This window comes from Neodiprion lecontei, chromosome 1, assembly GCF_021901455.1.
Source record: "Neodiprion lecontei isolate iyNeoLeco1 chromosome 1, iyNeoLeco1.1, whole genome shotgun sequence".
Classification (NCBI taxonomy): Eukaryota; Metazoa; Arthropoda; class Insecta; order Hymenoptera; family Diprionidae; genus Neodiprion; species Neodiprion lecontei.
Window position 1 is genome coordinate 34,451,833 of NC_060260.1, and position 25,519 is coordinate 34,477,351.

At 45.2% G+C, this 25,519-nt stretch overlaps 2 protein-coding genes across 4 annotated transcripts in view; both read right to left on the reverse strand.

Moving 5' to 3' along the window:
* The window catches only part of LOC107223590 (rho GTPase-activating protein 20), a 76,714-nt gene extending 52,429 nt beyond the window's left edge, over positions 1-24,285 (reverse strand). Inside the window, exon 1 of the mRNA XM_015663307.2 lies at positions 23,959-24,285. Within this exon, the coding sequence (XP_015518793.1) occupies positions 23,959-24,285 (327 nt within the window). The remainder of the gene's footprint in view (positions 1-23,958) is intronic.
* Positions 1-25,519, reverse strand: part of LOC107223587 — a 107,139-nt gene that overhangs the window by 2,505 nt on the left and 79,115 nt on the right. Inside the window, exon 6 of one of the 3 annotated variants that reach the window (XM_046746569.1) lies at positions 1,078-1,107. The exons of 1 other annotated variant lie outside the window; for it this stretch is intronic. In XM_046746569.1, the coding sequence (XP_046602525.1) occupies positions 1,093-1,107 (15 nt within the window). In that variant the 3' untranslated portion in view covers positions 1,078-1,092. Of the gene's footprint in view, positions 1-1,077; positions 1,108-24,323; positions 24,455-25,519 lie in introns of those variants that run through there. One more of the 3 variants, XM_046746567.1, reaches the window with a different exon arrangement.

Genomic DNA, 25,519 nt, shown 5'->3' on the forward strand with positions numbered 1-25,519 from the left:
CTACTACTCGATGTTCTCCAAGTATGATAACCGTGCTTCGTATACATATAATACGGCACGACAGAGAACATCAGCAGGAAGCCTGCAGTGCGAGTTAAAATAGTACTCCAGGTCCTGCGGGAAAAGTCTTTCTTCCGCTGAATTCTAACGGATATTGGTCAGTCGGTGAATGACTTCAACCTTCCAATTACCTGCGCTGTGTACATACCTGCCAGGGTCGAGTGGATTAGGTTCTGTTAGGTTAGGCCAGGCTAGGTGTAATCGAATGGCTTCGGTTAACGGTTTGCGAAAGGCCACCGAGAGATTCCGGGCGCCTAGACGAAAGGTGACGCGTCACGTACGCAGCACAGATCATTTCTTCGCTGTCTTCAAAAGGAAAGAAGTCGGATGGTAATATTAAAGGTACTGCTGCCTGCCTACGCATCTCACGCACGGTTGCCATTAATTTATAACGTATGCTCTCCGCCCCCGCGAACTTCGTGGAAATTTGCATATTTTAATTATACGATTCTGCATGCGGCCGATGTCGTTGTTTCCCGAAAGTCGAAGAGGATACTGAAATTTCATCCGATATTCATCAAGGAGACAATCTTTTCAATTCCAAATAGTCTTATTCTAGACTTACAGATAAGAGTCGAGAAAGAAATCTTTCAAGAAATTCTAATATTCTTACTTAATCATGAGTTACCGTAAACGACTCTTTCAGTTGATATAGGCAAGAGAATCGTCAAGAGCTTCAACCTGCTTAGTTCTTTCATCCCAATCAATTTTCTAACCTTTTTCTCCTTCTGCTGCGAAAGTAATCACGCCTTAGCGAGCAGGAATTTATATTTGCGATGCAAAATTGTTTCGCGGAACAGCGTAACGACCCATTAGGGAGAAGGATGTTAATTTCCAGCGGGTCATCAGGGATATTATATACCTGTGTCTCCTCGAGGCGTTTAAACCAAAGTAAAAGCATTATACGTACCAACGTATAAACCGTACGCGCTTCGTTTCATCCAGACGGGAGAGTCATGATGTCTGCATGAAAAGATCACGTATTCTCCTTGAACCAAATCGATTCTCAACTTGCCTTAGCCACCTCGTATATTATGCCTCGCGTACCTACGGACGTAAACCAGTATCGTTGAGTGAGTGTAATTAAGGGCGCCTCGGAGCTGCGCGAGACGTCGAAGATCCTGGAACGAGGCTCTCTGAATTCTCCGATGATACAAAGTCCCTACAATCGAATCGTTTGGTGAGAAAATTTCTGCTCAATTGTTCGAAACTTTTGCTAATCCGTGAAAAAATTCTCATCAAATTCAAAAGAAGTATCCAAAACTTCGAACTGCTACAGAATGAGGATTTTTCGGTCTTTGGTTCGGCGTTAAAGTCCCTTAAGGAGGTTGGTTGACCGAAGATGGATGGACTCGTAATGATAATCAGTGTCGGTGGAATGTTGTTGAATGAAATATTCAACGATGTCAGGATGATAAAAAAGAAAGTGAATCGTGGAAAAATAGTCTTGTGAATAAAATGAACTATCGCAAAGTGAAATCGAACAATATTTTTGTACTATCAAAGAAATTTTCGCAAATTACGTCCATGCTACGATCATGTCGTAACAAAATTAATAACAAGTAGGTACCTGTCGATTTTTGTCCCGCCAACCTCATTTCCTCGGCAACCACAAGTCACCAGATTTCCATGAAAAAATTAAATTGATGCTGAATGCTCATCATAAACTAGGATGCAATTCGTCGTTGAAAATCCATTTTCTACACTCCCGTTAGAGTTGCTTTTCGGAAAACATGGGTTCAGTAAGGGATGGACGCAGGAAACGCTTTTATCAGGAAATAGCCAAAGTTCGAGAAGCGTTATCAACACAGAATATGGGAACCAATCATGCTTGCAGACTATCGTTGGTGCTTTCATAGAAATACCGTGATAATTAATTGACTACAAGAGGAAAGTCAATCGTTCAAGAATAATATAGCGTTTTTTAACGAAAAATAAATTTTTGCGTCGCTTATTCAAATCATTTTAAAAAACATCAACAACCACTATTCACTATAAAATCAGACGTTATGTAAGAATTTATAAACCTCACTTAACTTTAAGGTGAAGAATCATAATCGCACACTGCGAATCCAGTGAAAAAAATACAGTGTTTAATTTATTGCATAGTGTAATTGTTTCGATCTGCGTACGCATTGCGTGCAACGTGCGTGCGTGGCGCGTGAGAGCGTAAGTCGGCTGCGCCGCGTTCGAGCAACAGGTGCTACTGTACAGGTTACGCGAGCTTTTAGCTGGTTGGTTCATGATTGGAAGCGTGGGGTGCGACTTGCCACCGTGCAGTCGAGATGCACCTACACCTTCCTGCGCGTTAGCCCGTATCTATAGAGGTACAAAATCCGGAGGGGAGGATTTCTCCGGAAGCCGGAAGAGGGTTGGAATTGGGCTATTTGGACAAAAGCACCTACCACTCGAATTTTGTGTTTCAAACAAGTTACGGCGTGTTTGCATTAATCGTGACTTTTATATCAGATTTATATATTTTATATCAACGAATATTCGCGGTTCGGTTAAAGATGCAAAAAATAAGATGTGCCAGTTTCTTTTGTTCCCATGCACGCGCCAAATTTTTTAAACACAACAAAAATTCAATAATGCAGGGTAATTGCGAACCTCTACGAATCGATGACGTGATTCGTGAAAAATTTTTCCTCTTGAAATACACGGCGTAAAAAAAAGCCCAACTTCCCAAATGATTATATATAATTTGAAAACCAAATTGCTTAAGTGTACTTGAAATTTTCTAAGAACTGTGAGTGAATCATCGACTCGACGCGTAGTCCAAGATTTTCACTTATTTCCAGGTAAAAATTATCTGTTATGTATCCTTGGAACGTCAATTACACGAAACGTATAATCTGTATTTAATTACACACTGCGCCGTTACTACGCTGCATATTGTAAAATGATACGATCCACGTTTGTTTTCAGATTATAAACACGAGGCAACCGGCTGTTAAATTGAATTAAGAAGTTAAAAATGAAAAATATTTTCTTTAACAAGAGATATTTTTGCAAATGTTTTCCGCGCAATCGAAAATTTAAGTGGAATTCTCACGCTGTTTTGGTTCAAAGTTTTTTCTTCCCGATCCGCAACTCCGAGTGGCTGCGTGGAACGAACATAAACTAATATAAGCTATTTGTAAAAACAACATAGGCATATGTATACATGTATAATACGTATAACCCGGAGTTGTTATTTCACATGGAATGTTTAACCGAACCTGTCGTCTCGGCTCTTCGGACACTCTCGACGATGTTGTTTCAGCACGGAAACTAAGCACGATAAACACGACACGTATAATAAACGATCGAGGAGCGTATACGAACGCCTCTATCTATTTCGATAGGAAAACGGCTGTGCAATTGCGTATTTGGATCGATAAAAAATAAGTTAAAAGCGGCGTGAGTTGATAAGAAATTTACACAGCGGTTCACAAATAGCAATAGCAGATTGCGATTTACTCGATTCTGCCGCTGCGGAGTTCTCACACCTGTTCACTGAGGAAAAAGCATGTTTTTTCCTCTCTACGATTATTCCTTGTTTGCTTTTTTCTCCGCTTTTTTTTCCTCGCAGAATTCTCACACGGTCGTTGTTTCGTATCCCAGTCGCGCCCTCTAATCGTCGCTGCCTGAAGAAGGCGTACCCGGTCTGTATCTGGAGCGGAAACAGAAGCAAAACGAGACGAGACAAGCCAAGCCAGAAACGAACACAACTAAAACCCGTCGAGCATTGGCGGAGAAAATCTAGCGGAGACGATTTTCGCGAAGACAGAAAGAGAAAAACAAATTCCATACCTCCTACAGCTAACGACCTTACCCACAGCCCTTGTGGAAGTGAAAAATTCTTCCCCAATTAGTAACGACGAATGTCGATCTTCTTGGCGATAAAAGGCAAATTTGCGATTCGACCGAACGGAAATTGGCGGGATTAAGCTCGTGACATGCAGACGGTGTAACAGTACCGAATGACGTAAGTTTTGAGGCATTTCTTCACCGGGGAAGCCGAGGTCTACCTATAGATATATTGCCCGAGTATCGAAGTTTCGGTTTAACGAAGTCGAGCCTCGCCGGCAAAAATTCTTACGTAATATTTTCGAGGACTTTACCGATACCGGGTATGTAACAGAGGGATTGCAGATACGTTACAAAAATACGTTCTCCGTGGGCGTGTCGATGACGCTCTACACCTGCTGTCGAAAACCTTTTTTTTTATTTACTAAGATCCGGTATCGGGGTTCGAGTACTAATTTGACGATGACTGCCTTTGCCGTTCAGCGACGCGTTCTTCGATCTGAGACTTATGATAATGTACGCCTGTAATAAGCGCGGAATGAAATTCTAAGTGTGCCACCTTTCGAAATATGTATAATCCGCGCACGCACGGGGATACAAATTTCGTAAACGTTAATTGCGCTCCGGGCGATTATCGGCGGTCGTTCCGTGAGTGCAGAATCGACATTTCGGTGCACGATGGATATTATGTGCGGGTAGATGTACGTCATCGTCGTTCGATTGTTCGAATACGATGGCAATCGGAAACGTGACCGATCATCCGAGACCTTGAATTCTCTCTAACGAAGAAACGCTCGAGGATTCGATACCTACCTGCTGAACAATTGTCGGGGACCAGGTGGCAAAAAGTACCCGAAGAGCGTTTAACGTATTTTAGTCTAGCGCGCGTTGTTGTTTACTTATTTCAAATTTTTTTTTTCTACCTCTTCTCGTCAAACTGTTCGCCACGAGTTGGAAACACGCGAATTCGAGGATTGAGACCTTGACCTTGAGGCCTCGAAACTATCCCGACACTTCATCCGCGGCAAGAAACCCGCCGCGCGCAGCTTCGTCTACCGAATCTGGACCTGAACGTACATAAATCCCGGGTGCTCTAGCAACGCGGTGAACATTAATCTTCTCGTCTGAATTTATTTAATTCTAGTAGCGCAGAGGCCGATAATAACCAGTTTTTAATCTGAAGCGTTCGTAGACTGACGAGGGAAGAAGGGAACGAGGGAACGGGGACCGACATCCTCGGTGGTTCGGATTCTATGCATTTTAAAATTGACTTTGAATGCGTCTGCTGACCCAGATAGAAAGTAATTACATTATAAGAAGGGTTCTTCCCAGCGACCGACCTACCCGGGAACGACAGGATTATAACATGTAACATGTAACATGTAAGGTATTGTAACGCGTGCGTGGAGTCGAGGGACCTCGAGGAATTTAATGCAGAGCTTTGACGTTTCATTTTCAACAGATAGACGGTCTATCTCCGAGGCTGACGTGCGAGCACGATACCGAACCGAGAAGTTAAATAAGATAGTAAGCATTCACTGCGGGATTAATTCTGGCCAAACAGGCGATGCAGCGTATTCGTTAATAAACGTGCAGATGTACGTAAGTTACCTCACACGATGGAGGGGGGCCTGATTTCAAGAGACACGATATTCCAATTACCGCACACCTTGGTCACAACACGCTATTGTCAATTAGCGTGCAACTTTACACCGAGAGAGTCAATTGGTGGCGGATTAACTTTGGCCATGCCATTTTCGGTAATTCAGTAGAACCTCACATTTGGACAAATCGCACTTTGTTTTCTTTTCTTTCTTCACGGTAAAAGAATATGACAAACAACCGTGAACTTGAAGATAACAATAATATCTAGATACACAACCTGTACGAATGGGGCTTAAAGAATTTAAGCTGGTCTGTTCCCTATCTCGGTGTGTTAGGTGTAAGCATCTGTTTGAAGTAAAAAAGTATTCGATCTATCCCATTTTCTATACATTTTTACAGAATAGCAAAATAGCGAACATTTCTTTACATCTCATCGAATGTGGGAAAAAGTTGAAGTGATAAGTGGTTTGATGTTTTTAACCCTTGTTCCTATTCGTGTCTCGAGACGTAATTATTGTCTACGACTACGATTCCATGTATATTATAAAGGGTGTTCTCTTCTCTGCATCCTTATACGCACGACGCGCGACGATTGGTTGACTTTGTGAAAAGTTGTTAACCGAATAGAGGCAACGACCGAATACGCCAGGTACGGCAACATTGAACGGGGGGACAGACCGGAAGGAGGCGCCGGATGTTAGTACGTTGCACGAGTTGTTTCCGCCGAGTCCCTCCCGGAACTGTGGGAAAACACAACTTGCCCACGTTACATGTATACGTATACCTACGTGAACGTATCTCACTGCGTGGCTCCTCTCGTGCTTTTAATATGATAAACGTACGTATCATCTCTTCTTGGGGCGATGCGAAAAGTGCAATTGCACTCTCGCGTTATTACTATACCGCGGAGGCGCTATTCATACGATCCTTACGTTTTATCTGTGCTGCTTTTTTAATTAGACAATTAAATTAAATTGTTATACAATTACGCACGGAGGTTATGTCGGAAGAAGTCTACTTCTTCTTCTTCTTCTTCTCCTTCTTGTTTACTCGTGTATAGTTACCAACGTGTTTTTTGTTCCGATAAGACTCTTGCACTGTACAATAAGAATCAGCCTTGTTCTCCTTATCACTACCGTGCGCAATTATTTATTTTTTCGCACATCAGCTCTATAGGGCTACGTTCTAATAAGCGTAGTAGCCAATACCGAACCCCTCAGTTTTTTCGAAATCAGAAATTGGAGTGAATAATACATGATATTTGAGGATTCGTTCCGCGTGATTTTTCTTTTATTTTTGGTGCCGACGATACTTTAATAGAGCGAATCAATTTTCCAGGGTTGGTATGCTCAATTGCAAAATATGAAATTATCGAAACGCAGATTTCGCGTAATCGTGGTAATGGGCCTTGAGTGTCCGGTCAGTCCCGTGAGTTTCGTAAGTCCCGGTGCGGTTAACACGAAGCTAAAAAAACACGGCGCCTGCAGGCAAGTAGGAAGGCTGCTGGGGGGAAGACAAACATACCTTGGACAAAAAGTGACTTTGAACAGGTCCAATAGTTACCGAAGTAACAACGAGGCACTCCGTAGCGGTATAACCGATTTCTAGCCAAGGAAGCCACGTCGACGTCGGGATCAATAGAGAGTCAGGATAGTTTCTAAATCGATCCTACACACCAGCAACGCGGCGGCGTGTATAATCAAGAAGCCCATGAATTTCCGTAACCGTCAATGGGAACGCTGCGCACCATATCGGCGGTATAGGCGTACCGTATACATATACGAGAGAAAATTTCTCTCTTTCTCTCTTGTTTAGCACTGCAAATAATGCCCTCGGGAATATTATTGTGAGAGTTGACGAACGGTCTGCAGTTGCGGGCATATTGTGTACGAGCAGAGTGCATTTAAGAATCGGGTAACCCAAGGTTATAAACTCCGAGAAATCTTAGCCAGCAATCTCACCCGCCGAACAGCAACTGTAATACAACATGCACCGTGGATTACACCGTTTAAACTGTTACAAACCCCTTTCGTTGACTTGCGCACCTGACTGACTGACTGACTGACTGACTGACTGACTGACTGACTCTACCCGTATGCGCTATTGCATTGCATTGCATTGCACTGTGTTTGCGCGCAAGGCTACAGTTTCTTCTCACCTACTTCAACAGCGCACAGTCGGCGAAATAGATGATCTCCTTTGTCGTCACGGGTATAAGGTTGGTACGTGTTTCTTTCCATTCTTTCTTTTTTCTTTTCCTTTTTTTTTTTTTTATACTAAGAATCGAGCGAAGCTGAGAAGCTCTCGAGAGTCCGAGGTGGCGGCGCGGCGGTGTAATTTTCAATTTCAATTTTTGCGAGACTCTCTTACCGCGGACAACCGCTTAATAAGGAGGTAAATGGAATAATGTGGAAAAGTGCACCGCTGCCGGTGCTTTGCGGGTCGGATGAAGAGGAGAATATCGAGCTGTGTGGACCAGGTCGATTTCTCTACTGTTTGCCGTTGGTAAATATACCCGATAGCTGCTGCTGCTGCTGTTGCTGAAGGCGAGGATGCAACACGCGAGAGGCTGGGGAACGACGCCGCGACACAGATCAATAATAATTAGTACCTATACCGGTTGTAAAGAAAGTGCCGAGGGAAGTATAATAACGTATGAAACGTCTCTACGTGTACACATATAACCATATACGTTGTAGAGGAATACCTAAACGGTCCTCTGTAAGGCAAATGCCGCGCGTGCGCGTTTATCCAGCACCTACACACCTACATATTCTACAGAAATTACCGGCGAACAAATAGGGACAACTCTTTACCAAGAAACGGTATTGTGATAATAGAAAATTAAACGGCAAAGAGATAAAAATCGGAATTCAAGTTTCTTGGCGGTATGTACGTACATGGTTTCATTCGTCGTATGAGTTATACATACTTGGAATGATTTTCTTTTCATATTCCAAATAACCGGTGAATTTGTGAGATTATCGCGAACGAAAACAGCAAAGCTATGAAATTTCTCCACGATACCAGATTTGCCCGATCGTTGAAGGTACCTTTTAACTTTCGACCGTTTGTAACGCGTTGGAGCTTCCTGACATATTACTCACACGATACATTAATATGTCACGTACACGGGTATACCTTAGAGTTCCGCATCATTTGCAAAGACCCTGTATCCGTATACCGATACCGGAAGGCGAACCGAGAGGCGAAGACGCGCATTGCGGTCGCGGTCGCCGTCTAACAATAAGTGTGTCAAGAAATCGTGAGTTACTCTCACGCGTAAGTAAGTAAAGTTTCTACTTATATACACACGATTACCAAGCGGCGCGCGGTGGATGGCAAGACGGACTCTTCGACGTGCGCGTTGCACAGCTATAAAGGTAGGTATAACGCATGCACACTGCACGGTTGAGAAGAATTTTTGTACGAGGTTCAGGAAGTGTAAAGCGCGGATGCGAGCGAGCTGCTATAAGGTGAGAATAACCACCACCACCATTACACCATAGCAACGCGGAGATCGTTCCTTGAACCCTCTTTACTTGGCGAACGATAGTTATCGCCTATCGACTGTCCGCGGTATCAAGACTATCTACCGTGATCACGGTCCCATTCGACATGCGTCCGCAATAAGTTTTACCACCCGACAGGTTTATGGGGGATGCTGTGCTCGCCGCGACAAAACGATCCGCGTGTCGCTACGTATCTGCCCATTCACACATGCGTACCCTAAATTACCGCAAACGTAGTGCTGAACGGCAGGGTAGCGATACGAAGATATACCGGCCCATTTACCATCCCTGGAACGCTGCCGAGTTAAGGAGCTTCACGTAAAATCAATCCATGCAAAAATATATAATCCAGACTTGATATTATGGGGTTAAAGTATAATTAATACTACTGGCGTACGTGTAAATTTTGCAAAACCTTACGAAATGAAGAAAGTTTGTGAGATGTTTCGCGGAAATACGGCGAGGGGAAAGAAGTTTTTATCACGGGACACATACCATTGCGTTTATAAGTAGAACGTCTCTTCCTTCGTAATTATTGACAAGTTCCCAGCCAATCTTCGGGAAAGTTGTATAGTTCGTTGTTTCCCGGAGTATAATACCTCAATAACGACGATCTTTACAATCGGTATTAATCATAACACAATAAAAACTTTTTCTGCATTTCTTCACGCCTGCATCAGCGAGAGCATAACGCTAAGTAAAATCGGCATAAACATGAGATACCGGATGATTGGATTGGCGAGGATAGGCAACCTCGAGGTGTGCGCTTACGGAGTCTGACAGTCGTACAATGGTCCCCCATTTTTTAGCGTCTGGTCCCCGTAGGACGCTCGTCAAGCGTTCATTTTTTCTATGGGGACAGCTGTAAGCTGCGGGCTTTCCTTGGGTGCCATTGAAGTTAGAAAATAGAGGGGTTTGTTGGCGCGAGAGGGAGACATCGCGTCGAGTCGAGACGACGCGAGATGCTGCGGCAGCGATTCGAACTCGCTCACTCCAATGTATACATGATATTTCACCCGGATTTAAAGCAGCACAATGGCGATTTGAGGGAGCGTCAAAGGGATGAAAGAAAAAACTTCCCAGAATGTAAACCGAACGGTTCGGATTTTGGGGTCCGTCTCTTGTCAGTCGTAAAGAGATGGACCGATCTTTATCGCACAATTTAATCTTTTCCCTTGACCCCCGATTCCGTATGATTAAAATCATTCTTCTTTTTATTCTCTCTCTGTTTCCTCCCTAAACGCATTCACGCCGAAATATCGTTGTCATTGTTGTTATTATTATCTTTGTTATCGTCGTCACCTGCAGCAACGCGGCAATCCCGATTCATAACGGAGTCAGAGAAGAAGGGAGTGGCGAAGTTTAGAGTTTCGAGCCGCGGTAGGCAAACGCACACGCATGTTGTACATTGCACGGGTATGTACATACGTATATATTTACGGACCAAGTCGGATGGGCTGAATGTCTCGTCTAGTCTCTAACACCGTGAAGTGAAACTTTCATTTCGCTTGATGTGACACACGTGGCCTTGTTTACACCCGCCGGCGCCATTTCGTTTCTCTCTATAATGTCATTACTCACTATAGTAGATTCAATATACTCATGCAAATTAGGCTGATGTTTCCTAATTAATGGACAGGTATCCGTGAAATTATTTAGATACGACAGTCCTACGCCTTACTCCGAGATTTTGACGAACCTTTTTCAACGTTAGAAAATTTTTATTACGAAATGATATTTTCTTGTTAATTTGCACGTCTCGTGGTTATGAGAAATCTAAGAAAAAAAAAATTAAATACATAAGGAATTCGTCTGGACTTTAGGCTAATCGAATAACGTTGGGTTTGAATTTTCAACGTACACGGATCGATGGCGTCACCACAAAGCGTGTAAATTCTATCGTTTATTGAGTCACTGTATGATATAATAGAACGTAAATGAACGCGAGGAGTAATTTACTTTGGGTGATTTCACATCGATCCACATACCTGAGAACGCTCGCGATCAATCGAACCGTGTATAATATACAAGCAGCTAAATATCATCTAAATGATAAAATCTGTTTCAGAAGTTAATAAACTATTAATAAGCACATTCCGAATGAGAGTTGATTGAATTTGTAAAGCAATAAAGTAACGGCTGGCTGCACATGGCTGGATGTTAAATTGTCCCCCCCCCCCCCCCCCCCCCCCATTGTAATAATAGTAATGACATTAATAATAACAAGTAGAAGTACAAGTATAAGGTACAGGAGCGTTGTAAAATGCTCGCGCGTATTTGCACGGCCGATTGGATACCAAAGCCCGTGTTCTTCTTCAGGAATTCGTTTCGGAGAAAGTATCTGGCCGCTGTCTAATGCAGGAATTATTACACCAGAGGGATTTCAAAGCTTCGAGCATATTATATACCAGCTATATAATAAGCAATGAAACACCGCGAGAGAGAAATGGAAATTCGTTAAACGAAGTCTTGGACGGTTCTTACCGTTAAATGCTTTCGTTTCAGTCGTAAGATCGCGATCATCGAATAAAGACTAGATTCAAGATAGGCAATTTCGTGAAGTAGTTAAAAGCTCTGTTGTATACTTCAAATAATTTAATATTATGCCTATTTTCAAGGGACTACTTCGTGAATTCCAAACACGACGGTTACCGCATGGGGCGGAGGGAAAATTTTTATGACGACCTTAAAGAAGCATTATATGTATATACCTACATATGAAATCCGGATGTATAAGGGCCCGCGATAAGTCTGAATTGCCGTTTGAAAACTTGTATCAGTCGTGATTTACGGACACCCGGGACACTCCGGAGAGTCAAGGGACGTATTCTTCGAGTCGAACCGAAGGAAGTGTGGCCTGTAACTCCCCCGCTGGATGAGGATGAGAGGTGGAGGGTTGAGTATTCAGAGGGCAGGACCGAACCGTTCAAACATCTAAACAGGCATAAATCACCGTCGCCTAAGCCATCGTTACCATAAAATTCATCATAAACAAGGTCGTCGAATAACGCCGGAGTGTCAGGACTGACGAAAAATACTCACAGCACCCATCACTTCTCAGAATCCGATTCCCCGACAGCCCCGCGAACGGTATTATAACGAGACTCTGCAGTTACAGGGTAGCCACTAAATCGCCAGAACGAAATTACCTCACTTTTCCAGACAAAAATCTTATAATTTTCCCCGACCAATTTGACTAAATATATATTTTTTGTTTTGTTTTTACTCACCCTGCAAGAATCACCACCCCTCACAGCGGTACGATGTTACGCACGGATATCGGAGGGGTATAACGTGGCATCGGAATGGATTTTCAAATACACGCATCTGCGTAAGTTGCCAAGCCCCTTTCTCGGAACAGCTCGCAGCTTGCTCGGCATGCACCACGTGTTCGGAGCGTGCATCGGTGCACCGGTTGATTTGGCATTGTGATGCAAATAACCGTTCGAGAGAAAGAGATAAAGAGGGAGGCTCTCGTCGAAGAGACCGCGTATAACAACACACGGGGTTTCGTACGCGATAGTCGCGCACATGTCCATCGTCGCCTGTTACACACATAGAAGCGCGATCCTCTCGTCCAGTCGTATTTTAATACGGTATCTACACGGAGCGTAGGCTTAAACTCGCGACTTCGATCTTCGCCGGCCCGTAATCACGTGACATTGTGCGCTTAGATTACAGGGTACGAACCCAACGGAGATTGCCTCGAGAGCTTGCAAATGCATGAATAAACGAACGACGGGGCGGCGGCACGTGGCCCGCTTACGATGTACAACAACCACCAACCTCCAACGATCGTCCGTACATCCTACGAGGATGTGGTTCTTAACGTTAGCGTAACGAAACGAAACGAGACATCAGGGAAAAATTCATTATTCCACAAAATGTGAGTACATTGTGTTTACTAGGGTTTACTAAATTTCACGCAATCCTCGAGTTTTTTCGTAAACACGCATCTTTACGGTAACGTCGTCAGTTTCAACCTCTGGACCGAGTTCTCCTTGTTCCTCAAGACTCGTTATCCGAACATTTAATTGCTTTACTTTTCCTCTTCGATGACATTCGATGTGCAAACAATTTTGCACAAATCTAATTCTTGTTAATAACCTCACCGCAGATCGGACACGAGAATATTTCTTCACAAATCGAATTCCTCTTCTCAAACCTTCACCGACGTATTTCTTACATCTCGATATATATCCGTGCCCGCAGGCCCATTATAATACCTTTATATACGTATAAGAGGCGTAGCCGAGGGAAGCGAAGGTGCTCTCCCTCTCTCTCTCTCTCTTTCTCTCTCTATCTCGGAGCTGGGCTCGACACCTAGGAAGAATAAACCGTCCTCGGTTCTTGTCCAGAGGATTGATGAAGTAAGCAGGAGCAATCAATCGCGGAGTATTGATTTATTTGGATTTGACACGCAACGGCGTTGCCGTTGCCGTTGCCGTGAAACACTGCACACAATACTAAAGAGCGCAACTCGATTTACCGGTAGCAAAGGAATGCCCTTACAATATCTAGGACTCGTTGCCGTAACTTCATCCGGCCTGTCAGCTGCCGCATGCCCTCTCAGCTCGCATTGTCTTTCGAATTTGGATACCTAGTCGATTCTTCAAAGCTGCAAATTTATAATTTCGTACAAGAATTGGTTCGGCTGTGAAAAATATACGATTCAAGCCCTTCGATTGAATCACTTGTACACCGCATGACAGCATTTTTAATCCTGATATTTCCACTTTTTTCTTCGTTGCTCAATTAGCAGGTTTCTGCATACATTCCTTACGGTATAAATCGAGGGCTTTGTGTCGACGGTTGGACAGAGTTTATTGACCAGGATCGTTATTCAAACGATCCATCACATCATCCATGGCATCCGCGATTCTCGCTGTGATCATGTCTACCTGTGCCCGTTCTGCTAATTCGTTGATCTCTCCGTGTGAATGCCTTACTGTTGTTGTCCGTATATACCTTTATTTCTCTCTCTCTCTCTCTCCAAGCTTTCCGATTGTTTATTTTTCTAGCTCCTTTTCTTTTTTCTCTCAAAGGCATTACAGTATTATACGGAATTGACCCGTGCGACCCGCCGTGGAACCTTGGCCTCGCTTACCGGCGCTGATTGTAAATCCGCGCTGCAGGTGGAAGGAACCTTCTCCTTCTTCCTCTCGCGCTCCCTCTCCGACTTCCCGCTCACCGTGCAGGCTATCCTCTTCTTTTTACACAGCTTGTCTCCTCGGGTAGACACGCCGGTGTATTCCGAGCACTGGCATTGCACCAGCTCCTATTATACCTACAGAGGCGCGCGCAACGATTTCCCAACGAGACGTCGAACCTTTCATTTCTATCTCTCTCTCTCTCTCTCTCTCTCTCTCGCCATAGTACGGGAGCCTGAATCATTCACTATATTCGCGGCTGATCACGTTGATTAGAAATTCATTGATTCTCAAGATAAGGTTAACGTCCAATTTTTTTTTTCTCCATCTATGTCCAGTTTCCAAAATGTCAAGAACTGAAGATACGTCGGTAAAATGAGTACGAAAATATTTTTGGTGGTACTAAAAAATCAACGATTGAAATTATCACCTGTTATCACAATTAGCACAAAGAACGATGTGCAATTTTTACAAGAAAAATTTTACCACGTACGGTATCATTTTCGCATCGGGGATGAGAATGCAGGTATATTATACCATACCGCTGCAAGTAAGAATAAACGAGGTACAAGAGACGTGTGGGACGTGGAATTAGCATTCGAGTTGCGTTTAGTTCGAGACACCGCGGAACACTGCGAAGCGTTGTAAATGAAATTAGCATTGAGCCTGCGTCGCGGACTCGCGGTTCTTTCCAGCGATTTTCAATAGTTTCCAAGCCTTTCCTCTCCCATCGGGTCGTATAGCCGAATGGAATAGATAGACGGACAGATGGGACAGATGTGCGCAAGATTCTGTGACGACAATTTGCATTGAATAAGAGTTGAACGCGGCGACCAGGTGGATAGATATCGAGACAAAATTGTGAAAACTGGTATGCAAATGTTTTTTTTATTTCGTTTTTTCTTCCTTCTTCCTCGCACACGCGTGTGTGTAGATAATACATCGGGAAACAACGATTTCCGTATATCTACACGCACGCCTGATCGTCGCCGTTTATGCTCATGGCAAATAGCTGACTCAGATAAAAGAACCGCGTATAAGAACGTGCCGAGAGAGAAAGAAAGAAGAGAAAGAGAGGTAAGGCGGTGTAGTATACCTACATCTCGCGGCTTATCGCGTTGACGACGACGACGATGGCGACTGCAAAATAGGCTTAAGAGTCGGGCGTGCGCGAGTATGACGCGCCCATGAATCAGAACCGGAACCTTTGGCATTCCTGGGCGACAAGTGTCTGACTCTTCTTCCACGGCCCTCGAAAGCGTCCAAGATGGCGTTGACTTACATCTTGGTGATTGGTGGATTGGTGAACGTTTGAATTAGCGTACCCAGGATTGAAGACTTTTCTTTGAAACGCTCCTCGTACATGTACGCGGCGGATAGAACTCGAGACATCATTTCATTTTTTTTTTCTTCTCACTTTACGTTTCTTCGCCGTAACGTGAAATTGTTTTAAAAACGTACACGTACGTCACTCCCGCAGATTCAGGTAATTTTGAACGTTTATGTAACTCGCGTAAAGAATCTCACAAAGCTGGCAATCGAGGCGGTGCTGATTAAATGAGGTGTTTCATTTAATTGTTTTTTTTTTTTTATTTTTTTTTTTTTGTTAGCGGTATACAATACGTACAGCCGATCGCTTTATCCTGTTAAATTGGTAAAATATATCACTTGGCGGTATACACGGCTTCAAGAATCGGTAACCGCAATGTTGACTTGACGCTCGGTTATACGAGTTATTGGCGTGTTTTGTCGTTGGCGTAAGAAAAACCTGCGTCATATAACGATCTACAATATAAAAGCGTCAACTCATCTCTCTGCACTTTTTAATATTACAGTCTATTCGTTATATCGAATCGAATTGAATTGAATTCGACAGGATCCAGACCGAATTTCTTGTTCTCGATTTTAGTGCGGACGTCAGCCAACTCTTAAATTTAGAAATTTGATTCAAGCCGAAGACGAAGTCTTCCAGGAAAGTGGCGAGGTGTTAGAAATCAATGCCGAATCGAATAATAATATTCTTCAGGCAATAAAAATGAATTATGATTCGAAGCCCGCCCCCTCTCCAAATCCCATAATCAGCGGCTCGTGTGTGCACGGATCAGATGATCAAGCAACGGACGAATCCACAATACCATAAACGAGGATGACGACAGCACGTCGCCAGGTGCGGCGCGGTTGGTAGTGACAATCGGATTTATACAGGCCGTGTATAACGCGCGTTATAAACCAAGGTGTGTATCGATAAGTTTGTAGAAATCGATAGTAATGCCGCAGCTGTCCGTGCAGGTACAGCTGACTTACGGATGTAGGACCGAGGGAATTAGTGCGCATTGAGAAGCTGAGAAGCTGAGAGCGTGCTTTTCTTCATTGATCTCGGAGGAGGGCGCAGCGCTTCTCTCAGGTTCGGTGTTGGTACGTTTCCCGACGTGTAACCAGGTATACCGGGTTACACCGCCTTCCAAGATCGAGTTCCTCCTCGTCGAGATAGACTATAAATGGAATTACACATAAACTCACGCGCAGGCATGTGAACACACGGGCATCGCGACTGCGTAATGGCCGAGCAGCATTCGACTGCAGGAATTTATACGTGTACCTACACGGACGCCGTGTCGTTGCGGTGACCGTAACTTCAACACTTCCTAGTGGGGGAAACAATGGATCCTTGATTAGCAAAACACCGCTGGAGAGTCGCTCAACGCGTGCTCAATTATCAGCATCGCGGTCTGATCGGCGATGATGCAAAAACTGGGATCATGGCGTAGTTATGTAGTAGACAGGATGTATATTTGTCGACGAAACTTTGTCCCGTAACTAAGACGAGTGTTCCAGTTATTGGTATTTTTTTGTTGCATCTGTGTGATCCTTGGTTCTGAAATTACCAAAAAATAAATTTTGCAATATGTAAGCCTCTAGCGATTGGTTGCAGTCATCGAGAAATTTACAATTTGTGCCGTCAATTTATAATTTTGTAAAATAAAAGGTTCGATAATTGGGTCGAAACGTGTCAATAACTGGTACACTTACCTTGGCTGCCAACATCAGGGACAGTGCAATTCGAGTCACGAATTTACTCTCTATCGTTTCTTGAGTGACGCGCGATGTTCTCAATTATTATACTTATACATCCGCGGTAGAAAGTCAGCGTAAAAATTGAACCGGATTAGGTATATATAAGGTACATTCGCGATTCGATCGCTTGTATTGGAATACGAATGGCCAGAAAATGGCGCATTTATATCGACAAACTGTACACCGAATAATTGGTATTCCGAGAATACGTTGCTGATCGGAAAGTGGAGGTGAAATTTCCAAAGACGTTAGTTCTGTAACCTAACCTAACAGCTTGCTCACGTTTCGATCATGCTGACCCAAATTTTGTCACAGCCATTGTCAATTGTGTTCCTCCACGCTTCTCTTCCCACTCATAATTGCTGTCTCTACTTTGTTCATTCAATCCTGATACAACAATTTTTCGCCGAATCGAATCGTTCGGAGTTTACGGTGATCAGGTATTCCTATCACGCATCGTAGCTGGCTCTGTCTGTACCAAGAAACGATGAACGTCGCGTGGAATTACTGCCTGTGCCATTAGTTAAGATTATAAGATTATGATATTACGTTTCGAACAAGCGATATGGCAGGATCGTAGTAGCGCGATGGTTAATCTCCGGGAGTAGGTAGGTACTAAATAATTATCTCCATAGCTGGTCACGATTGAGTACGTCGATTTTTCGTACTCTTCACTTTTCCATACAAACCTCCATGTGAGATGGTTTTCGCTGTGCAATAAATATCGAATGTTAAAAAACCGCGCGTAAAAAGACCAAGTTTATCATCTCACTGGGGCATAACGCGAGTACAGGCAGAGTTCGTGACCACGAAGTCAGAGGGCGTTGACATTAGCGGCAATTAGGTATGAAGAAGTCGGGTAAACTGGAAACTGGAAAGGGCTAATGTAGCGTCGTTAACTCGGCTCGCCGCTCGGTTTGGGCGAGGATATTCTTCTTCTCCTTCTCCTTCATCTTCCTCTTCTTCTGCTGCGTTCCGTTGTTCCATACCATCCGGCGTTTCCACGCATATCCAGAGAAAACCTGACCCAGTACAATCGTCGACGGACTTGCGCTTGGCGCATGTAACACGCGTTTCGGTTCGTTGGATTCTCCCTCCATCCATCGAGGTACAGCGAGACGGCGTCGATTCAGGCGCAGTAAAAAGTACGAGTGCATCACCTCCCGTCCCTCAACTCGGGAGTAACTCGATACTCCCTCGCCCGAGGCCACGACATAGCACATTACGCATCGTAAACGATACCAACCTTACCAATCGAAACGTCGAAGCAGCGAGACCGACAGCTCGAGCCTCCGCAGGGTGTAAAAACTAGCGCTGGGGGGATTTTCTTTCCACGTGTCGGGAAATACAGGGACATGACCACAGACGCGGCGACCTTTGTCCAGAAACAAAGGATCGACCTCAGCTCGTAGGAGAGTTGGCAGGGACTTCTTCCACACCAAAAAGCTGGGGAGGTAAGGCCCGCCTCGTTCCCTAACCCAGCCCAAGGAAAGAGTCTGTTTCAAATGAGAATGGACGTATAGTGACAAAAAGGGCTTTGTGCCTGATTCACGATACAGAGAGACAGACGGACAGACACTCGCCTGTGTCTTCGTGGGCTGGTAACAGCGCGTGAAACGTGCCTTCTCCTCCAGGGCATGCCTTCCCAAGTTCATACGACCGATAAGCTGCGGTACCTGTAACACGCACGCCTGTAAGCTGCTAGATTCAGGCCAAACAAAAGAGAAACTGGGACTAGATGCGGGAGATTGTTTCCTTTTTCTTCTGCTCACGTTTTTTTATCGTCTTTTTCTTCTTCCTGACTAGCTATTCCACCCAAACACTTTGCTTATACACGAACAGTTTAGCATCGCGTCGTCACGTTGTGATTTTTTTTTTATCTTCGTGGTTTTCATTTCGGTGTTGCTTGTTTCAATTCCGTCTACTTTTCTTCTACTTTTTTTTTTTTATTTTAATCTTTTTTTCTTCTCGGTTTTGCTCTTGTCTTACAAACAGTCATTTGTTATTTCGTACTTTTGTACCAGTTGCCCCATCGATTAGACGATATCCAACGATCAGCAGCACCGGCGACACCAACAACCGACCGCATTCCTTGGCCAAGACCGAGAGTGGAATACAGAGATTAAGGGCAACGGTACAGATTAAATCTATGTATACAATGATTATTTTACAAGCCAAATACGAATTCGGTCATGCTCTGATTTGTTTTCGTTGTCATTTTGTTGTTGTTTTTTTTTCTTATTTGTTTTTTCCTTCTTCAACGTTCTTGTCGTTTTAGTAATTGAAGTGTGCATTATAGAGCCAACGAATTGTTTTGATCAAACCTTAAATTGCCACGTCACATCTCAAATTGACGATACGAATAATTCACTGTGTCGCTCAATATCACAATTGTTCGAGAAATTTCCGTAAAACTAAAAAGTGTGATGTTTTTCCGATGAACAAATTGACGTATAACAAACGTTGGTGAATCATCATGCATACCTGCGTCACAGTGGAACAGATGATTAATCAATGATCGCAAAGCAAAGAAGAAAAAATTAATGTCAAGTTCTCCGTGATCGTGAAATTGCTCCGATGCTTACACACACATGAGCTATACTTGGTCGTGGCTGATATCGGTTTTGCTCGTAACACCTACCGTTCAACGGACGAATACAGTACGGTGCAGGGATATACGCGCAACCTGCAGGAAGCAGCGAGGAGGTTCTAGCCAGCCGGCTATGAATCTTGAAAAGCTCAAGCGATGGGGATGAGGCAGAGGAAGAAGACTAAGAGGAAGAAGAAGAAGAAGAAGCGAGCGGTTCCATAAATCTCAGGTAATCGAGCGAGGCGCGCGCGCGTTCATTTCGAGTTACCCGGGCGTGATTTGTGCCCCGGTCTGTTCGTAATTACGGGTGTGTGGATTCGAGATATACTTACAGGTCGGACCTCGCAGCATCTCTCGACTCAGCGCTCTTATTAATTGCCGTATAGTTTCCCGTCCCAACGCCTCCCGGTCACCCGGGGGATAATATCCCAACAACGCAGCGCAGCTTTTCCCCGGCGCAACGAGGAAGTGGATATCCCGCTGCGTCTAGCTCCGGTATCATTGCAATTTGCCACCCACCCTCGGGGTTTCGCGACCGAAGCCTTGAGACACCCGCTGCACGGTCGAGTCGAGCTCGACACAATCACCTGGGCAACTTGCTAACAAGTCGGAGTAACAGGTTACCACTTATTAACCGCTCCTCGACGCGACGCAATGCCCTCTCTCGTTATTGCCCAGTCATGCCGGCAGAAAGCCGGGCATCGCACCGCGTCTCCGTAGGAAATTGACGATGAAACGAAAGCGGTATCCTCCTCGGACACACGAGCGCATCTTCTGCTTTCTTTATCCCGAGGCTTAAATTCTCATGTTTATACCGGGGCGTTCTTTCAATTGGGGAGAGAGAATTCCTACGAATGGCATCGTTTTATTACCGTCGCTGACCCGCCTAATTGAGGGTCTAATCAAGTAAAAGTTAAGATATGTCAGGCGTTTCCTTTCACAGCTATAAACACACGGTCATCGTAGCTATATGGGTATGTATGTGAGGTGGGTATAAAGAAGAAGATCGTTGACGTGAGATGAATCGGAGGAATATAGCGTTAGGTTTATAACTGTAACCGCTGTCTAGGTTTGTTTCCGTTTCTTAAAAAAAATTACTCAATCTTCCTCTCAACTCGGCACGATTGTGCGCAAGAGTCTGTACTTGAAAGAATACCGTACTTGCGAGTAAACGTGTAATGGACACTGCTTAGTTATTCAAAAATTCTTGATCCGTAAATATCGCAGTGTTTCAAATATACCTGCAGCCGAGCCTGCAGTTTGTACAGCTTAGATGTTTGATGTACGAACTCCATGGCTTGAATGGCTCGGTACGATTTTATTTTGATAATATCTCCGGCGCTACCGGTCTCTCAAACTTCCATCTCCGTGTGTTAGACGAGTAACGACTCTGTTGTAAAGTATGCGAGTATGTGCCGTGTACATAAAGAGCGGCCAACGGTTTTCGATACAGGGGACAACAACCAGCGGTGCTAGATTTGTTCACTTTCAGCTTCACTGAGCAGGACGAAGACTCTCTGTTCAGTGTTTACTGTTATACACACAGCTCGATCACAGGCATACGTATACCCTGTTAGGTATATACGCAATACTCTCTAGATTTTGTACGCGAGTCGAAGATGCACGATGGGTAAACTCGACTAGGGAATAACCGCCTCGCCTCATCAAGATTTAAGGTATAAAGTTCGAAGAGTTGTCCGAGTCGCGCGATAGTGAAATTCGGCGCACATAAGTTAAGCAAGAAAAAGAATCCGGAACGAAATGTTCCGAGGACCACGAGGTACTCCGTCACTCGGTGACACCCAGTGACCTGAAAATTGAGTGAAAGCCGAGAAGTGGGTATAAACTACAACATCGCGTTGTCAACGCGCGACGTTGCGAGTCACGCGTTAAAGGTTAAAGCCAGGGACCTCGCGTGCACTTAGGTTACACGCTGTATCAGCGATGCGACGTCGTCTCCGAGGAAATTAAGGACGAGCCCGTGTACTTCTCTTTCTTCCGTTGTGATCTACCTGCACAGGCCCTTGTGGCCTGTGTGAAAACGGATTCGTTTGTGTCACGAACGAGATTGATGACGTCAACGCCCCGGAGTAATCTCTTCACGGAGCTCAAGATTCATACGAACCACACGTGGTTCTATGTTACAACACTGATACGATAAACCGTCACTCGGTGTCTCGTCGTTGTTCGCGAAGAAAGTGAAGAGGGTAAGCTCTTCTTACTCGTTCCAGCACACTCGTAGACGGCAACCTCACGCGCATTGCACTCCTCCTGCTATTCATGCCTCGTCTTAAAGCTCATCGCGACGCATCTTTTCCTCATGACGCATTTTACCGGTTAATAAAACATTTTCATTCGTCGTTCCTATAAGTTGTTCTCCGGCATTCGGACCGGATTTAGTCCTTGGAATCTGAAACGCGAGGTATCCTGCCCGGTCAAAGGATTCTCCACGGTTCTTTCTGTCCCTGGGGATCTCTTTCTTCTCCTTCTTGTCGATTCTCTCTCTCTTTATTTTTCTCTCTCTCCGCAGCTTCCCTTTCTCGCGTGCCCTCACCAAGAAACGAACGCAGGCTCGCTGCACGCACACCGCTGGCAAATAACATAGGAATCACTGCACCTCGACAAGCTTTCTCGTGTGTAACGGGGGCCGTTACAGCAGCGGCATTATCGTACCGGTGCCGAGCCGCAGAGTAAAAGTCGTATATCACCCGAAGCGATAATACGTCACTTCCGCGGACATCGGACGGATCGGAACAGGCGTCGTTCCTGCGCTGAGCGGTACTGGAACGGTGACACTGCAGCGGAGACGTCAGTTGTGAAGAAGAAAAATAAAGCAAAAATATCTGTAGAAAGTCCAGCGAGACCGGCGACATGAACGATCGGTTGAGAAAACGCGAACTGCTGCACACCGTGCACGAGTCGCGATTGAAAATGAGTCATTATTACAGGTGCATTACAGCCGCGGAGAAGGATCAAGTGCAGTGGGAGTTGATCAAGTAAATGTTGCGGTCACGGCACAAACTCAATTAGCGGGCCAAGGTGCGATGTCTCGTATACATACACATACCTATGCGTACGTACGTACAGTACCCGAGAGCTATGGTACAACTAGAGAAATAAGTCCGTGAAGAGAGGATGTACACGGGATGTACTCTTCCAGATGCGGTATACCCGACGTGTCTTCGTTTCAGCGTGTGTACGTCAGCAGGGGAATGTGTACCTACCTCTACCTACCTACCTCCGTAATAAGAATAATAAGCATAATTCTTGACGAGCATCGTGCCGTGGAGCCCTTTTTTTCGTATACAGATGTTTACAGTTAACATATTTTTCCGTGTGCGGTATCAAGGAACAGCAGCACGAGCTCCTCCACTCTTATAAGGATATAATAACCAGGGACCGCGGGCGTATAGATGGTACCTCATGCATGTTTCGTCGGTTTCTTCGGTACCCGGGTAACGCATACCGGAGTAAATTATACGATCCCTGCCTATGACTCGGTGTTACAACAAATTTACTTACATACCGGGAACCTCTTTCAAACGGTAACGCGTGTAACTCGCTGAATGGTAATTCGTTCGCAGTGGAAAAGCTGAAAAGGTAAAGTGTGCGGACTGCACTTTTTCAACATAAGATTACTAGTAGGTACTGGATATTCGCATGAAAACGAAACGAAACGAAACGAGAAGCATAAGCCCTGTGGAATTTCGAGAGAGGGAGTTTGCTCCGAAAGATCGTTCAAGTTCGCGTGTTGAGCCGCGAGTCGTCGGGTTCCCGATTATTATACCCACGTAGGTATACAACACAACCGAAGCCTCGGTTTGATTCAGACTTTCGGAATGCCGAACCGTAGGACGAGGAAGAAGAAGACGAAGAAGAAGAAGAAGAAGCCCTGCGGGCGCGAAGTGCCGCCTTATATGGAAGGATTTCAACAGATATAGGTTTCACGTTGTATGTACAGCGCGATGTAGGCAGGACGAAGAAGACAGGCAGGCGCTTATCCAGCGTGCGCAAGACGCGGAGTTTCAGAGGCTGATTAAAGGGCGCGCGAGCTTTCGGACACGGTGGACAACGACGTCGAATTATCGATAGATCATATATGTGGTGATCGGGATATAACTTCTCCTCTCGCTGCACCTGATCCTGGACAAGAGGAAAAGGGATTTGGACTCACCTCTTTCATGCCGTCGAGTCGTCCGAGGCTCTTGGTGCCCCTGAGGGGTGGAAAAGCGACCTCGTGCCAACCGGAAGCTGGGGAGGCGGCGGCGTTTACGGAGGCGGTGCAGGGCTGAGGTTCGCTTATGTTGAGTCCGCGTGCCCGACTCTTGCTCTTACGTTTGTCGAGTAGATGTTTGGCCCTCGATTTCCTGACTGGCGCTACCTCGTCCTCCGGATCGCTCTGAACTTCCCATCGGGACGGTGATTTGAAACGTCTTCTCGACGAAGTTGGCGACGTCACGGGGGACGTCAGCCTCTGTACCAAAGTACCGAACATCGTCATCCCGAAGCTGAGGGATCCGCGTTACCGACGTAAACCGACCTTGCTCTCCAACTTTTCGGCGATAATCGTGTTAGCTGCTTGTCGTCAACGGTCGAATTCCTCCTCATCCCGCAGCTCCATCATCACGTCACTTTCATCACCGCAGCTCCGCCCGCCGCGGCTTTCGAACCTTGTCGGAAAATCCTCCTACCAATGATTTATTATCGCGAGATATACGCCTGCGATCCGACTCGAAACATGGCTCTTTCGACTTCGCGTTTGTCCTATATTTATTATGGAAATAATTCCCGCAGAGAGTTGAACTCGATTTCCCGAGAATCGACTTCTCCGCTACCGATCTTCGGTTCGTCCCGAACGCTGTCGTCCGCCTCAAGCACGCTTCGAGCCCGACATTTGATTTGACACTGTACTCGCGAGCACGTTATTAACACTTCACCGAACGACGTTACTCCGGCCCAACTCTGCAGTTCTTCAACCGTACAAATTATCGATTTTCCGAATGGTTTCCCTTTTAATCTCCCGCTCCCCCTGCTCCGTGTATTCCGATTACACCCAGTTTCCCCCCTAACTCACCCCGTGTTACTTATTTATGCCACGGCGTGTAAACATACACGCAAGTAGTTACGCCTGATAACGAATCGTCGGGCGATTAATGTCGCAGTAGTAGTGGTATTACTTCTCTCCGTTTCTACTTCGGACAAAAGTAAATAAGGTGGGAAAAAAATTTGCCGCGACTCGTCCCTCGAATACGAATATGGTTCAGCACTACTATCGGCCTGCTTATGCGTATGCAGACGACATTTGGCACGCTCCCGGAGCGCCATACACGATCGCTGACTACGTACGGAATTCGACTGGTCGCCGAGAGACCGTGGCGGGCGAGCGACCGGTTGGCCTCGCTTAGCCGTCGACCGAGAAGCTCCGAACCTCGGCGAAAAAGCCCGAACCTCCGCCCCCAGCCCCATCCCCCGGACCACCTGGCCCCCTCCTCTGGGTCGCCATAGTAACGAGACTTATTCTCCCTTGGGCCTTACATGCCCGTCTCCTCTGTATGTATACCTTTGTACAGCACACCGGCAGCCGCACCGGGTGCTGTTTCCCTTTCTCTCTCCCTCTCTCTCCCTCTCTCTCCCTCTCTCTCTCTCTCTCTCTCTCTCTCTTCCTCTCTTTCTTTCTCGAAGAGATCACGGAGCAGGGAATCTCTCTTAAATCTTTCTAATCTACGATCCTCGTC